We start from the raw sequence: 17,008 nt of genomic DNA on the forward strand, positions 1-17,008 counted from the left end.
CCTCCAGCTCTGTCCCTCTGCGGTTTGGGATCACAGCTGGTTCACATGTCTGTTGACGGGAATGCTGCCCGGCGCAGGAAATAGCTGGGCTCGCGAACATAGGAGCTACTGCAGATAAAATGCAGCCCGTGTCTCCTGGTTTGAGACGCAGCAGAACTAAGCTGAGTTAGCGGTGAGAATATGGGAGATGAAAGCTGCCGGGAGCAGGACAGTACACTTTCCTGTTTAGATTAACTCTCTCTGTTGAGCTTTCATCTAATCAACGTTGAGACAGCAACTTATTAAAACTTTTGGGGACACCTGCCAAGACAGTTTATCAGGGAAATGATGTTTCACTATGATCTATTTTTGTTCATCATGATGTGTTTATTGAAGTTTTAACATGTATTACACTCTTGATGTTTTTTAGTGTTGTGAAAATCAAAAACCAGAAGAGGTGATGTTTCTGGACATGATGGAGCTTTTCCAGGTCTGTTTTCTATAAACAAAAGAAAAATATCTACTAAAAGATAAAGGTGTTAACAGCACAGGGGTGTAAGGAGTAGACCTCATTGGCCTGCTAAAATATCTGTAATCAGGGTCTTAAGGTTTCCAGTCTTCTACATTAATGTGTAGAAGACTGTAAATGTATATATGAAAATGATATTAATGCAAATCTACAGCCATATATTTTATTCAAACACACTAGATATATGATATTCAGGAAATAATTGGTTTTCAATTACAGGCTACAAGCATGAAGAGGAACTTCCAGCAGCACAAAATATACTCGATTATGTCATTGTGGAGCTGCGAATCAAAGCACGATCCCACACACGGGCCAGCCGAGTTTCAGCCACTCAGAAGAACGAGCCTGAGAAGCATTCCCACTCAAACCGAGTGGGAACCAAACTAAAACAATGTTGAACTTTTCGTGTAAATCACGTCTGCTTCATTTGATCAGATAGAAGACTGGCGGTTCTGTACGGCCCACGCCATCGCCCCAAAGTGATTAACTCATCTTTTCACAAGCCTCTTTGACCAGCCGAGGTCGCGGGGATGAGGCAGCGAGAGAGGTCTATTATGCTAAGGTCCATTACCCCTGGATAAAGGGGGGAACTTCTTCAGGTCTTTGTAGCCTTCTGAAATGTTGACCCCTTATTTGGAGAAAGACAGGGGGTACGGGTGTAGAAATGGAGGAAGGGGGTGCAGTATGATTAGGGTGCAGAGGTGCCAATCAGCTTGGCAAACCCCTTAAGGCATAAGACGCTCAGGGATTTTTCTCCACTGACCACGGACGAGGAACGATGACGCGCAGCCTTCCCTGGAGGTAGAAAGCAGATGGCAGAAGATTAGCATCTGAATGCGGACATGCAGATCCACGGGGGGTCTCCCTCCCCTCCTGCCTCCCCACGGGGGATAGGTGAGCTGACGAAAAGAAGGCTTGGGAGCGACAAAATCAATAATTGGCTTCCCACGGCGCCAAGACAAAGAACGGGGAAAAGCTGGTGGCTTTACACAGTGATGGTTTTGCAAGAGAAACACCTAATTACAGACTCAACCAGAGAATGTACTTTTCTTGACTACAGATTTCTATTCATATGTCTGTGGATTTCACTCATGGTTGAAGAGTGGCATGCTAAACCTGACAAGAACAACATACGAACAAGCATGAAGAGACAGGAGTGAGAGATTTAAATCAGGGCTGAAGCTCCTGTAGACATGACAGCATCAGAGATAATATCAAGACACAGTGACATAGCTTTGAAGTTCAAGTCTGTGATGTTTGGACTTAACATGCTGGTATCAACTAAGAGCTCATGGCTTTCTTACATAACTTACAAAAAGGTTTTTACGCGCAGAGAAAACAAAAGAGAATGGTACAAAAACCATTCCAGATCATGGATGGACTCTGCAGGACTTTGTCTTTGGCTGATGTAAAATGCTGGCGACCACACTTCAATTTAAAGAAGATCTGGGGGTTAAGACGCAGAGGTACAACAAATTAGAAGATGGGTTTGCAGTCCTTTAGAGACAAATCCTCTCGCTACAGATCTAAAATGCCAATGGAAATAACTCAATGTCAGGGTTTATGAAGAAACCGGGGGCTACAGTTGGCGAACTAGCTAGTTCAGCTAACATCACGTAGCTTGTTTTTCTTCCTTTCAAAGAGACAACAGCAAAAAAAAAATAACAATACCAAGACCTTCATAAGGTGGTCAAGAACAACCTCGAGTACCACAGCGCTAACGTTTGCTACAACAACAAAACCCAGACCAGACAATCACGCACAGACGAAGCACATTGAGCTCAAGTTTATATCCCAGTTTATCACCAGCTATTGTCAGCATTTAAAAAGAGAGCACTTTCCCTCCCTGGAGGCCACTCACGACCATCTGTTGATGCGCCGACGTAAACCCATCAGCTCCTTTTTCCACCAGGATTTATGTCCTTTGATTTAATGAGGTGACCTGATGCAGGGAAGAGTCCCACCCCACCTCCACTAGACTCCCCCCTTGGGGATACATGCCCCATCGTACATTTACATCAGCTCTTTTTTTATGCCGTTTACTAAGCATGGTTGGTTGAACGCTGCACATGGGAGGAATAGATTGACAGGAATTCATTTAATTGGGGAAAACAAAGATTCCCGCATTTGTAGTCTCTTTTCTGACCAGCAGGTCTAAAAATGAAATTTCTCTGAATGGATAATACCCTACCTTGTGCGCTCCCAAAAAGGAGTAAGATTTTTAAAAAAATGGAGGAACGAGAAGAGAAAATGTATGAATGCAATTTTCTAGGCTTCTGTCTGTATCCTCTCACTACAGAGTGCTACACAGAGGGTCTACACACTAGTTTTCAAAGGGGTCATTCCTTTGAGGGGCTGGTTTCCATGGCAGGGGTTGCTGTGGTGAGGGGGGGGGGGGGGGGGGGCCTTGACAATCCCAGTGGGGCAGTAGGCGCAGTCAACACTTCAAAACAACACAGACAGCCCGGGCAGGAGGACACTTCTGAATGAGAAACCCGCCATGTGATAAAAAAGGTCCAAAATTAATGCATTCTTTCTTTTTTTAATGCATGCTATTTTGTCCCTTTAGGCGCACCATAGGTGAGCCACAGCAGCTCAACGGCCACATTAGAGAACCTGTGGCAAGAGAATGTTTTGTTTCCACGTTGAACAACATATTTGCTGTCATTTGCCTGATCATGTAGCTGAGTAATCCAATCGGTTTGAGTATAAAAAAAAGGTGGATAAACTCATAATACTGTTAATAATACTTTAATAGTAAGCAGCACACTGACTATTGGTGGATATGCCAGAGATAACCGCATCCATCCTGTCTCATTTTTCTACGTTCGTGTCAAAGTAAGGATGTTAGATTCGCTAGTAAGTCCCTCTCCGGATGAATTCTGTGGCGGTCACAGTAAAAACCCTTTCTGGAAGCAGGCCAGGAGGTCGTCCACACACACTCAGCTGCTGTGTTCCCGCTGTCCAGTTAAAGACAGACTTACAGGAACGTGATGTACCATCAATGCATTCATGCTGTCCATCTGTTTCTATGTTTCACACTGGCTTTACAGAGCTGCTGTGTGTTGGACTTCCTATGAATCTGGGGGTTTCCATTCAGCCGGAGAAGCAGATGCGCAAAGAAACAGAGATGGACAAGCAGCAGAATTCTTTACAAAAAGAAAACACACAGCAAACCAGTTTCTGGTTTCGTTTAGGAAGACCCCCAAGAGGCAATTCATCCTGAATCCTTGAAGGATTTTTTTTCCCCTAATGGATCAACTGGAAAACACACTCACATTGAGATGCAACTGAGAGCAATTGTTCTCAACCATGCAGTAACTTGATATAGAGTCCATACGTACAAACAATGTATGGACTTCCAACAATGGGGCTCATTGAATCCTCCAGTCTACTTCACCCAGATGTATTAGCTGCCAGTCGGCTGTTTGCAAAAAGGATGGGGAGAAAACAATCTAGCTGTTTAGCTTCAACATCTGGAAACCATATAGGGTGAGTGCTACACGGCTTAGCCGCTGCGCTAGGCTAACAAGGAGGTCCCTGGCCCATTCAGGAAGACGCTATGGCTCGTTAGCGGTTTCTTCCCACCGTTGGCCCATATCAGGGTCCGGCAAACCAGGCCAGGATCCATCAAAAAGCTGCTTCAAGCACATCAAGCTACTATTAAATCTTTAAATAGTTGTCTTTGATGGACAAGTGAATAAATGGCTTTTCAAGTTTCATGCGGTTTGAGTCTTTAGGTCTCTAAAACTGAATCACCAGGTTTTGTAGAAACAACAACCTCCAAAAAAAACACGTTTATAGTTTGATGCGTCGATTTCTTCACACCTTTGAATGTTAGATGGTCTACACCACACTAACCAGACAAATGGAAAAAAGCAATTAATGGAAATGGAATTAACACAACAGTTTACCCGCATTAAGTCTCTAGACTTTCTTAAACTTTCAGAAACCCCCAGGAAGACCGAAACAGTTTCACGAACTTCAATAAAAACTCACCGAATTAAAATCAACCCCTTCACTGCAAAGCCAATAAAACCCAGCCAAGTGTTTTTTGCTTAGCAAACATTAAAACAGATGCAGGGCCCAGCTGGCTACATATAGCAGCAGTCACCAACATAACATTATCCAGAACATGTCAACAGCCCAGATGCCTGCATTCTCGTATGCCAATTAGGGGTGTGAAACCGCAAACTGCAATTTTTGCACTGGACTTTGTGTCGTAACTGTAAGATAGATAGAGCATACACTTCCTGTTTAAACTGTGTGTGAATACAGCACTTTTTTGTTTCGTCTTGGAATGCGTTCTGGCTCTTGGCCACGAAAACTTGTCTTATGAAGGAAGCTTTCTGGAGAATGGGGAAAAGGTTTGAGGCAGGAGAGAATATTATTGATGCCAATATCTGAGGGAGAGCAAGAATGCCCCGCATGAGCGTCCTCTCTGTCGAGGGGCATCTTCCGTGAGGAATGAAATGAGACACTGGCTGTCAGGGCTTGTTTAGGACACTGGCTGCTACTCAGCCGTAGATGGAGCTCTGATTCATGGCTGAGAAGGGTGGATGAATGGCGAGAAAGAGCGTCCTGTTCCATGGAGGTCACAATGAGGGATCGGAGCGCCCGATTAATCAAACCCAATAAACTCGACACCTGTGTCCTCCAAAAGAAAGGTCCATGAACTCCAAACATCTTCAGTGTGGTTGTGTGCTTCATGTCTCATGCTCAAGTTAGAAAACACAGGTCTACATTTTAACAGCTGTTTAAACCACATCTGGGCTGCAGATTGGAAATGCTGCTTCAAAGTGGTGCAATAGACAAAACTTGAAGGCTTTTTGTATTACTCTTTTCACCCAAGCTGCTACCAACCATGTTTCTCGTTGGCCAGACGTCTTCTAACTTTGTTTACTGTTCTTCAAAAGCGCCAATATCCCTCCAAGAGCCAGGCTTTTTTCCAAGAAGCATTGAGCCAGATAGTTTCCATCCCGAAATGGGGCATTGGCTAAGTTAAATTTGATGACGAAAATGCTTGTTTCTATCCAAAAGTCCAGTTTGACTTTTAGAAGTACTGAACCTTAGTGCCACTTATTGTCTAGTTAGGTTGCATTTATTTACTGCAAAAGAAAACTTCACAATAAGACGATGCAATGGAAGCGCATCTAAAAGTACTAAACAATCACACAATCGAAAAGAAATTGCATAGAAAGGATGCGAGGAAACAAACCTGTCTAAAAATTGGACTGTAATCTTTGAAAGAGTCCGGGGAAAAGAGCAGAGATGTTCCGATAACGGGTGCGAAGTTAGCCCTAAAGTATGCCGAGAGGCAGGGTGTGTGTCTGTGTGCTCCACGTGCAGGTCAGTGGCCTGTGGGCTTTCTGTGACGTACATGAATTAGATTAAGATTCCTCTCACAGTCAGGACTTAATCGTGTACTAAAGCACAGTTCTGCCAGCTCCCATTAGACACCTGTGGCACAAAAAGGGGGGGGGGGGGGGGCAGCAGGGGACAAAGGGACACCTGCAGCGTTTTAAACTTCTTCTCCTGCACTCACCTAGAATGCATGCATGCATGCAAACAAAAACAAATCCAGATCACCACTTAAATGCCTCCAAAACATTCTCCTTCACAAACAAGCAAAGAGTCAAACCAGTTTCAGATCCATCCACAAACAAATCCAAAAACGGAGCTTTTCTCTAAACATTGTTCCCTTCTCAAAAGGAAACACAGGCCAAGATGGCGTGTTTTCATTTCAGTGGAGCGCACAGTGGTTCTGTGGTTTTGTGACTTTGACTGCTCACCTAACCAGAATGGACGTTGGGAAATGTACTTAGCGTTCCCGCGTGGTGCAAGGGGGCCCGATTGGGTTTCCTTGTGGTCGGAAAAAAAAACCAAGAAGTCGCTGAACGTATGGCTCGCAAACAAACTCAAATTACATTTTGGATTTCAACAAGTCGTGTTTTCGCAGATTAAACACGAAGACACAGACCCAACCTGTTGTGCCGTGATTAAGGTCATTTCAATTACTCCGTCCACCAGCGATTACACTCAGCCCAATCTGGCCTGATGGAGGCTTCTTCTTACCAGAGAAGTAGGTGGAACCTGACACACACCTCCAGCGTAATGCACTTTGTCAACCTCCATTTGGCTCCGGCCAAAAAACACATAATCTGCTTTGAAATGGGCAGAGGAGTTTCCAGTTCACACCATGTGTGTGCTCGCATGTGTGTGGTCATGTTTCAGCTTTTGTTCTGCCATTAAGAGAGAGGATGATTGAAGACCTCTTACACCTTCCTAAAATCAATCACATATAAAAGTCATCACTATGCATAAGCAGCTGAACCCTGCATGTGGATATGTGTACTCTTCAGTTGTAACCTGTGAAGCAAATTCTTGCACTTTGTGATCAATTGAAAGTCAATAACAAGCAAATGGATGTTAAGCATGGCCTCACAATGTCTCAAGTTACAAAGTCTCAAACCATGAAGAGAGCTGACTGAACACAGCTGCAAACACAGAGTGCAACGCTTTCGTCTAGTTTGGTCTGAAAATCCTACATGTTGACTTTCACTGACTCAAAATCCATCATGATCCGCCTACATTAAAGTGTTTTTATATTGTATATAATATACAAACAAACAGGGTGCTATCAGGCAGCAAGTGGAATGTGCCAATGCAAAGAAGGAAAAAAAAATGGAGTACAGTTTCATGCCAGCGTTAATTCCTTTCCATAAAGGAATGTTTTCACATCCAGACATGGGAAATCTACAGATCCGGTCCTCCCCTTGGCGTGTTTTGAGGCGGAGGGGACACTGAAAGGGGGCTTGTTTGGAAAAGAGAGCCATGTTTAATGAATGTCTGGACATTTGCAGATGATTTCATGACTGAACATGTAGAAAAACGGGACATTACTATGTATCAGGGCTCGACTTTCACAATAGGATTTGGTTATAACAAAGAAATATGGAGACTAGATAAATTGAAAACATGAATTCAACAAAAAGTTCAATATTTTAGTGACCATGTACAGTGAAGGCAAGTCATGCTTCATTTGCTGATACAGACTGGTTGTGACCGCAAGAGCATCAGAAAAGATGCCAGCCCCAAGCAGGGCTACTCCCATATCCAAAGAAAAGAGGTAAAACATCTTTCTGCACAGAGATGACGTTAATAATCTCCCCTCTCTGCATTGTTTAAATCACTGCCTTTCTGGACATCTTCAGTGCTGCAGTGTAAAGACGGGAGCTGCGCCGGTTTCAGCACCATACAGGCGTGGACCAGAACAAAAGGCGCAGGTTTCCGCAGCAGCACGACAGCGTCGCGATAGGACGCAGCAGGACGGCGCAAAAAATTAAACACTATGGAAGGTTATTATTCTCAACACCTGCGTCGAACCGGAATTACGAACACAACAGCTTCACTTAAAAACGAAGCTAAAATTGCAAACTCTCTGCCTGGTTTCTTAACCGTGTAACTCGTTGCGCATCCCCAAAAATCACACATAGCTGCACATCACAGCATGACGCGCTCACGCACAACAGCAATACCTACGTTTATTAACACTTTGACTTGTTTCTATAAACTTTACAGCTGCCGGTGATGCACTCAAATGCCCTAAACTCTACATTCGTGCAGGTTTTAGATAACATAGCGCTTCATTACCCAGTAAATGATAAACAAAGAGCTTGTGCTCTTACCTGGAGCTTCAGGCTGCTGAGCGGCACTAATACCCTTGTGTGTGAAGGGAGCCGGAGTGACAATGAGAGAGGTATGGGGGCCCTCTGATCCCTCCCATCGCAAATTAAGCTACCGTAAGTACGGTAATAGAGGCGCAAAGGGACTTTGTAGCTGGAACATGCATGCCAGGAAATCCTTTCTTGCAGTAATAGGACAATTATCAATGAAATACATGCAAAAGCACACACATGTGCAGTGATATGAAGCAATCAGTTGCTAAATGAAATGTCATGACAGTGTTAAAGGCTCTCTGCTACATAAAACGATTGCTGTATTCAGTATGACTGCAGTGGGAGAGAGTGCAGAGCTGAAGAGACACAGGGGTGTGGCTGTTGCTAAGGAAAGATGGGAAAGTAAGGAGGGGGGGGGGGGGGGGGGGGGAGAGGGGAAGGGGATCATTGTGGATGTGATGCCAAAGGGGCAGAGTAGGGAGGGAGGGAAGGGGAGAAGTTGCATCAGTGAGCAATAGCTGCACTCCTGTCCTCCCCAGGTGAGACTGGTGGGGGAGGCTGTCTGCTTTCTCAGGGTGTTAACAGGCTCATACACCTGATCAACAAGGATGCAAATACATGGCAATGCAATTCATTAAAGTGGTGTATTTTGTGCTTTATATTGATGCATATGTAAAAAATAAAAATAAAACACACAAAGAAACAACAGGGTTCATTATTTTAAAGATGGATAATCATCATGGCTAGCTTGCAAACGATCAGGTGAAGGTGTGTTCAATCATTCTGTCACATTCAACAGTCTGCTTTTTATGCCACATGTGTGCTGCAATGGAGTCAAATGCAAGCGTGGTCGTTTTTCATTTCTCTGCCACCTTTGTACATGCAATTACTGCCACCTAGTGGGGGAAATGAGACACTGCACAGGAGAAGAAGCTTATGTTTTATAGTTCAATTAAAATGATATTTATTCATAAATCCTTTCCATGTCATGGCTCAGCTCAGCTCACATCCTAGCATAATAACTCCTGACACCACACTGTAACTTACACTTTCTCAGCTGTCTTTTCTCTGAGATGTTTTGTCCTCTCTCTAATCTTAATGACTTGTTTAAAGAATCTGTAAAGCCCCGTTATGATGGCTTTCTTTTGCTTTTGTCAGGATGCTCGTGTGAAGCACTTTGAGTTCCCTTGTTGCTGTACGGGGGGCTACATGAATAAACTTGCCTTTCCTTTCCTTTCCTTTCCTTGCCTTGCATACTCCAAACATCTGCTCTTATGCCTGTCCTCACCTGCAAACACACGGGTGGACAGAGAAACAATCTCAATGTGGGTTTCTGGAGCACAAAAAAGCCCTTTGAACAACAAATATCAGCCTTTAAAAGCTTTAATCTGAGGTTCAATCCTTCAAATCACTGACAGAACAGTTTATATCATAACTTAAAGACACAGGGATTAAATGTAATGCTCTGGATTTATTGGATCAAACATTTTAAGTGCTGAAAGTACACATCCTGTTGAGTACATATTGTACACAGAAGCCATTAATTAAGTATCTTACATTAACTTTGTCACTTTGCACAGCAATATTTACACACAACTAGCACTACAGTGAGCTGGAAAAGGACAGAAGCAGACCTACAATAATAGGTAATTATTCAGCAAAGGTGTGAATCAAAAAAGCGGCCGAACCATCTCGAGCGACCTCCGAGAGAAGACGTTGAAGTCAGGATACATTGTTTGACTTTTTAAGCCCTTCTGTGCTACTTCTGGACAAAAGGAGGAAAACACTAAATGCTCAAATGTAGCCGAACAGTCAAACTAGTAGAAAGGAGTCAGATTCAGTGACACAGGTCGCTAACATTAGGTAGCATTGGCAACTGCAAGTCCCCCAAGTGTATCGTGTGACACCTGAGCGCGTTGTTCTGATAGCAGATTTTGATTCTCTTTTTCTACAAGGCATGAAGAGTGATTTGTTCTCGTGACGACGAGGTTTCATCGTCGGGTTTTAATCGTTTTACTGATTTGATAACCTCAAGCTTTCTTAATGTTATTTCACGATGCATAAACGTACTTCGATCTATTTCTGACAACTGTCTACATTAAAAAAACGATCATCTGTGCAAAAACCAGCCCTCTTCACCCAGTGCTCCTCCACCGTGAAAACGTCCGAAATTCTCACTTCTGGCTGACGATGCTGCGCGCGATGAGCTCTTTCATGATCTCGTTGGTGCCTCCGTAGATGGGCTGAATACGGGAGTCAACAAAGGCCCTGAAGAGAAAAAAAAAAAAACAGTTGAAGCTTGTTGATTATAATAAATCATCCTAAAATAAGAAAAGCTTTTCTTTCACTTACTTGGCGATGGGGTATTCCCACATGTAGCCCCACCCTCCATGGAGCTGCAGGCACTGAGTGGCCACTTTGTTCTGGAGGTCAGACGCCCTTGAAGGAAAGACGAAGGACATTAACACGGAGCGGCAACATGGCGTTGGTTTTTAAGCGCGGAGGTAGGTAAACGCAGTCCTCACCAGTATTTGCCCATGGAGGCCGTGGAGGGGTCCAGGCGTTTCTCTGCGTGGAGCTGGAGGCAGTTATCGATGAAGGATCGGCCCACGCAGATCTCCGTTTTCAGCTCGGCCAGCTTGTGCTGCACAGTCTGAGGATGGAATCAGATATTTATCCTCGTGGAGAAACGGTGAATGTAAAGCCAGTTCATACAAAAGACACACACTGGACCTCCTTCACTGAGTGGAAGAGTGACTAAATGGAGTGCTTGAAAGTGAAACTATGACGATGGTAGACGGGTCAAGAGATCGATCCCGGACCTGGAGGTGAGCGATGGTCTTGCCGAAAGCCTTCCTCTGCGTCACGTAGTTCCTGGTTTCCTCAAACATGAACTCAGCGCTCGCGATGGCCATGTCAGCGATCAACAGACGCTCCTGTAGAGAGAGAAAAACACCACTTTTTAAATGAAGAGAACCTGAACATTCAGTCATAGACACGATTAAGGACCCGATATCTTATGAGGAGGAATCACTGTAATGGATAAATGTTTTCACTCTGTTTAAAACAGATTTTTCAACTACAGTTCCCATTAACTAGGCCTCTCTGGGATGTGCCATCAGCGTCTTGCTGTGAGGTAACAGCATTAACCACTGCACCACCCGTTGCCATCGCAGGGCCTTGCATAGGCCATATAGGGGGTCACTTAGAGCGCCACATGCTGTAGGGGCGTGCATTTAAAAATGTTTCGAGAAATGAGAAATCAAACCTGAGGCAGTTCATTCATCAGGTAGTAGAAACCCTTGTTGAGTCCTCCCAAGAGAGCGCTAGCTGGAAGCCGCACGTCCTCGAAAAACAGTTCAGCCGTGTCCTTAAGAGAGATGAAGAAAACAACCATGATTTATTTAACCGTTATTTAAATCTCAAAAGTCATTGAGTCTGAGTATAACTGAACAGAATAAATATGCACAAACAGAATAGATTCAAAGAATGTCAACAACACAAATTAAACACAAATCCTTTAAAGTCCTTGTCTTAAGACGACCCACAGGAACAAGTGTGTGAACTTTATTGACCTAATTTGCGAGCCAGGGTTTCGATTTTGAGTTTAAAATGTACACTGAGCCTAGCAGATAGAAAGATGTTTGTATTCTGAGACTCTTTCAATGCTGCGTCCTCTCAAAGTGCTGATGATTAAACCATGATCTGTAAATCTCTAAAACATGTTAAAAAAAAACATCAACTTTCTGCCCGGCCTCTCGCAGACGTCCGGCTCTCGTACCTGCGCCTTCAGACCGATCTTCTCCAGCTTGCGTCCTTTATGGAAGCCCTTCATGCCGTCCTCCACCAGGAACAGACTGATTCCATGCGCCGCCGTCTTCGCCTCGCGGTTGGTCACGGCCACCACGATGACGAGGTCGGCCATCCAGCCGTTTGTGATGAACACCTGGAACAGACACGACAGAGAGGAGGTCAGGTTGAAGGTTAAATGCTATAAAACAACTTTTTTTTTTAGTGCTGTCTGGACTCAGCACCTTGTTGCCGTTGAGGATCCAGTCGTTGCCGTCCTTCTTGGCGTTTGTCCTCACACCTTGAAGATCACTGATAACGTAAAGGTAAAGAATCATCAGAGCTACACGACCCTAATCGCTTGCTTTCTGATTTATTTGATGTAAAGTTAAGAGTCCTGACCTTCCTGCTCCTGGCTCCGTCATTGCAATAGCGCCGATGCATTTCCCCGCCATCATGTCCGGAATGAAGCGGTCGATCTGCTCCTTGCTGCCGTAGTTGACGATGTAAGGCATGACGATCTCTGAGTGCAAAGAGAAGCCCGGGCCCGAGCAGTTGGAATACATTCTGGGAGAAGAACAAAAACCCGTAAAAAAAAAAAAAAAAACAAGTTCAATTCAATCCCCTGATTGTAATTTACAACTCGAATACTCACTGCTCCTCCCAGGTGACGGCGGCTGAGAACAGGTCTCCTCCGATGCCGCCGTGCTGCTCTGGAATCATCACTCCCAGCAGGCCTTGCTCTCCAGCTTTCTCCCACACCTCCCTGCTCACCTGACCCGCCTTCTCCCACCTGGAGAGAGGGAAAGAGGCATGTAGTAAACTTTCTTTCCTCGTTTTTTGGTGCCATTGAAGTCATTTTACATCTCTCAATTCACTCGTGCGTTCACTTACTCCTTGTGATTTGGAATCACCTCCTCTAGGTAGAAGCGGCGGACACTTTCTCTGAAGAGATCGTGGTCCTCGTTGAAGATCCGGCGGGTCCCGATGTCCATCAGGGACTTGGCGCTGGAGGTCTCTGGACGTGCTGGGGGGACATGCTGTCCTTCAGGCTGGGCCTGACTGTGCTGTAGTCTGGGAGGACAAAGAGAAATCAACTAACAGAGGTACTTTTAGAAGCCAGAAAGAGGCAGATTGACTTTAGAGTTTAAGTTTAAAAAGACGGGATAACAGGGAGTAATATTACATTTAAGTCAACACTGCATAAAACACGGCTGTGCAGGGGATAATATATGACTAAGAGATAAATTAAACAACTTACTGACTATTGTGTTCACTTTACATGCTGAAAATGTATGTATTATAATTTTAGTTTTTTTTTTTAATGCACCTGGTGAACGAAAAATCAAACTAATGAAAAAGCGAATATTTCTGCTCTTTATTAATAAAATAAAAAGGATTAAAGTACCTGTTTTAATACTAGCTTAGCAGTAATATAAACAAAAAATACTGCTAAAAAAAAAGAGCATAATTCACTTTGTTTCTTGTGTTAACACGTGTGTCGTTAATTGTTTTTAATCTTTTTATTTAATATGATTTTAACTCAGTTTAGATAACAGGCTCCTCAGGGTGGGAAAGGAAGTGTGTCAAAGGTCGCCTGAAACTAGTGGTACACAAGAAGGCTACAATAAAAAGCTATTCCATTTTCAAAATGAGTTAACCTGCCTATTGATGGTTTATAGGAGTAACAGAGTCTGACAGGTGTGTGTTACGTGAGGAATTAATCTTGAAAATGTTATTTCGTTGCAACTTCTGACAGCGTTTTGTCCATTTCAAAGAAGTACGACTCGGACAAAGACATTAGACATTCGTTATTTGTGTTGTATTTTTTTTTTTACCTCGCAGCAGCCGCAGACAGCACCTGTCCTCGCCCGAACACGTTTCTCAGCCCTAAAATACCTGTTTTTATCATTTTTTCTGACGAATAATGGCCAAAAACTACCAAGGGTAACGTCTCAAGCAAACAAGACAAAGATCGTCTAAGTGAAAGACAGCCAACACGGATCTATTTGTAGCCTACTCAATCGACAGCTCATCCCCCGCCTCTGAGATAACGTAGAGTAAAATATAAGATTTTTCAATGAATTAAAAGCAATCAATTTAAATACTCAAATAATTCCAATTCTCAAATAAATGCAAAAAACCTTACTATTTCTAATACATTTTTCAAAGTTTACGAGAAGGTTTTGTTCACGATAACGGAAGTGGAGTGAGAAGTCATATTTTTTGTGGTCTTCGAAAAGGAAGGTTTCTTCTTCTACAAAAGCCTAGTAACTGTCTTCTTGCTCAACAGTGACACCATAAATATGGCCAATGCAGAAATAGGTTTGAAACGCGCCATATAGCGTTTGTCAACCACTCAGGTGTCAGTGATTGAGACTATGATTAGACCTCTTCTCAGGACTATGCGTGTGTGGTCAAGTTTGTTTGACAGTTCCACTATCCTGTCAGTTTCGAAGTAGCAGTTTGAAAAGGAGGACTTAATAAATCTAGCCTAATAAACTTGCTGGGGTTTTAAATTTATGACATCATACATTCTCACCATAGCTTCACCTCTGGTCCCACCCTGGTCTAATCAGTCAGAATAATTAGAAGCACCTCTGTGGGTGTACAGAGGCTTTAATTTCTTCAGTCTTTTAGTAGATAATTACAAGTTATAAGAGGAAATAGATTTATACATACGGTTACATACATTATTACATAGGGCCTAATACATTTGTCAAGAGAAAAGGTGTACAGAAGTGTTTTGCTTTCCAAAGTCATCATTTAGGTGTAAAAAAAAAGTTAATTCTCAGCATTAAAATATATGAAGATCCAGGATTATAGATGTACTTTTAAAAACCAAGAGTAAAACAGGAAACTAATTAAAGCAAGAACCATTTAAATCCTGCTTACATAAAATTAAACAAAAAGGAAACTTAGAGCGTACTTATTTTTTTTTTTAGCACAAAGTCAATCAGGAGTGATGCGTCCTCCACATGCTGCAGCCAGCTCCATCTTTCAGAGAGGGGAAGCACAGGTGAACTGGCATTTATTGTTTCTGATGCCCCGCCCACACAGGTAACAGAGTCAGGTAAAGTCAGGGAGGCACAGGAGGACAAGACACGAGTATCTCCCCATGTGTCAAACCATAACCAACATTACACAAAGCAGGGAATGTCTGCTATTCTTTTTAGGCGTTCTCTGACATTTGTACTTTATGGTCAATAAAAAAAAAATTGCATTTTAAAATATATATTGAACACAGGCTACTATGGGCAATAGATAATGCCAAAACAAGAAACTTGCAGAGTCTCTGTCTATCATCCAAATGATGTGTTTTGGATGTCTGGGGTCGCCAGAGTTTTGTGAAGTCAAAGAGACTTCACAGACTGAAAAAGGTTGGTAAACCAAAGTGGTCTAAATTCACTTCTGTTGGGACTTTGAGTAACTGATGTCCCGTTAATTCAAACAAACAAGTATTATTTTTTCATGAAAACGTAATCCATATTCCTAAAACAATTATCTCATTAATAAAAAAACAACAACAACAGATTATCATGGTTGTCTTCATTATCCCAGTGAGAGGGCAATTTGTTTTGTACCAAACAAACATCCATCCAACCAAAAACCATCATAAAAAGACAATGGAAAATAAAAACAAAAGAGAAAGAAACAGGATAAAAAGCGACACATGTGGTCATTTAAAAAGGCGATGGCAGCAGGGTCTCTTTGTCATGCAAGGTCAGATCTGCAATTCTTTCACACATTATAAAAACACCATGCAGTCTGTTACGATTCATTGTGATGAGGGAGATTCAATCATTTTTTATTAATGTGTCGATCATTTCCCGGGTACCTCTATTGATGCACAGCCTCAACAGCTTGCTTATTTATAACGTCAGGGAAGGTGACTGTCAGACTTTTCCTGAAATCAGCTGTTTGTTCACTGCATTACATAGGTTTGTAATTCACAATGTTCACGGCCAAACCTTGGCTGTTCTTGAGGGGGAACCTGTGCTCCAATACAAAACTCTGTCCACTCCCTAGTTATGCCACAAGGGGGCAGGCTCTTGATGTTTAAGCTTGCCTCCTGAAGTCACTACAGGAGACCACTGGACAGACTGGAGGATTCATAGCGTCACTTCGAATAGCGTGCCAGTTCACTTCCAGAGTACAGCAGAGATGCCCTTGAGCAAGGCACCTAACAGCTCTTTTGTGTGTCTAATCCTGCATTACTATGATTCCTCTTCCATTTTTGATTATAAGTGATTAAGTTAACAAATGACTCTAAAACATGCACAACCTTTTTTTTTTTTTTTAATTATTTATGCATCAAGTAAAATAAAAACTATGATCGTTCCCTTCTTTGCACTGCAAACACAACACGAGGATGACTGATGAATCTGCAAACCAGGAACACCTTCAAAATGAAGTGCATTCACTTCCTTTTCTTTTCGGGTTCATCCTCAACATTACCTTTTAGATTTGAGTCTCAGAAGGCGTCTTCTTCTCCTCCTCCACGATCTCTCTGCTGGCTCCTGACCTCACCATCACGTGGTGCGCAGGAGCCAATAAGATGGCCAATGTCATGTGTTGGTTGGCGGAAAAGTTTGGAACGTCCCTGTTGGGCCTTCGACTCAGTAGTGGGCGCGATTTAAAAATGCAATTCTTCCTCCAAAATATATCGAAGTTAAAGTAAAATGATTGATTAAAAAATGACTCGGCAGTAACTGAAGTCAATGTGATGTGTTACTTCCCCCGTAAAGAGAGACCCATCATCTGTCACTCCTGAAACACTTGCCTTGTATGTATGTTTTTAATGATCGATATGCGCCTACTTTTCATCTACTTACATGAATAAAATGCCTCTGTGTGTATTTTTACCGACCTGTATAGACAGTGAACACACAGAATGTGCACACACATGAAATCTGACTCCATTTAAAAGCTGCTTGGAGTCAAATCTCTTGTGCATGTGTGGCTGAGCTCGACTTTCTCGCCTGGCTTTGCCAAACTAGGGCGCTGACTTCTGCAGCCCCTGTGTGTACCG

The 17,008-nt window shown here is 43.0% G+C and overlaps 2 protein-coding genes across 7 annotated transcripts in view; both read right to left on the reverse strand.

Annotated features, from left to right (window-relative positions):
* Nucleotides 1–8,526, reverse strand: part of LOC132959415 (microtubule-associated protein 2-like) — a 48,994-nt gene extending 40,468 nt beyond the window's left edge. For 2 of the 6 annotated variants that reach the window (XM_061032403.1, XM_061032402.1), the window contains exon 1: nucleotides 8,197–8,525. The gene's annotated coding sequence lies outside the window, so the exon portion shown is untranslated. Of the gene's footprint in view, nucleotides 1–8,196 lie in introns of all 6 variants that reach the window. The other 4 variants (XM_061032407.1, XM_061032406.1, XM_061032404.1 and 1 more) reach the window with 3 other exon arrangements.
* A 1,028-nt stretch (nucleotides 8,527–9,554) lies between these two features.
* On the reverse strand, nucleotides 9,555–14,204 carry acadl (acyl-CoA dehydrogenase long chain). Its single transcript, XM_061032637.1, has 11 exons — nucleotides 13,815–14,204; nucleotides 12,871–13,050; nucleotides 12,632–12,769; nucleotides 12,379–12,543; nucleotides 12,222–12,288; nucleotides 11,969–12,133; nucleotides 11,456–11,557; nucleotides 11,010–11,123; nucleotides 10,713–10,840; nucleotides 10,540–10,626; nucleotides 9,555–10,455 (listed from the first exon to the last, which is right to left on the reverse strand). The coding sequence occupies exons 1-11, from the start codon at nucleotides 13,886–13,888 to the stop codon at nucleotides 10,362–10,364; spliced, it is 1,314 nt and encodes a 437-aa protein (XP_060888620.1). The 5' UTR covers nucleotides 13,889–14,204; the 3' UTR covers nucleotides 9,555–10,361.
* Nucleotides 14,205–17,008: the final 2,804 nt, after the last annotated feature.

The sequence above is a fragment of the Labrus mixtus genome, chromosome 24 (genome assembly GCF_963584025.1).
Source record: "Labrus mixtus chromosome 24, fLabMix1.1, whole genome shotgun sequence".
Lineage (NCBI taxonomy): Eukaryota > Metazoa > Chordata > Actinopteri > Labriformes > Labridae > Labrus > Labrus mixtus.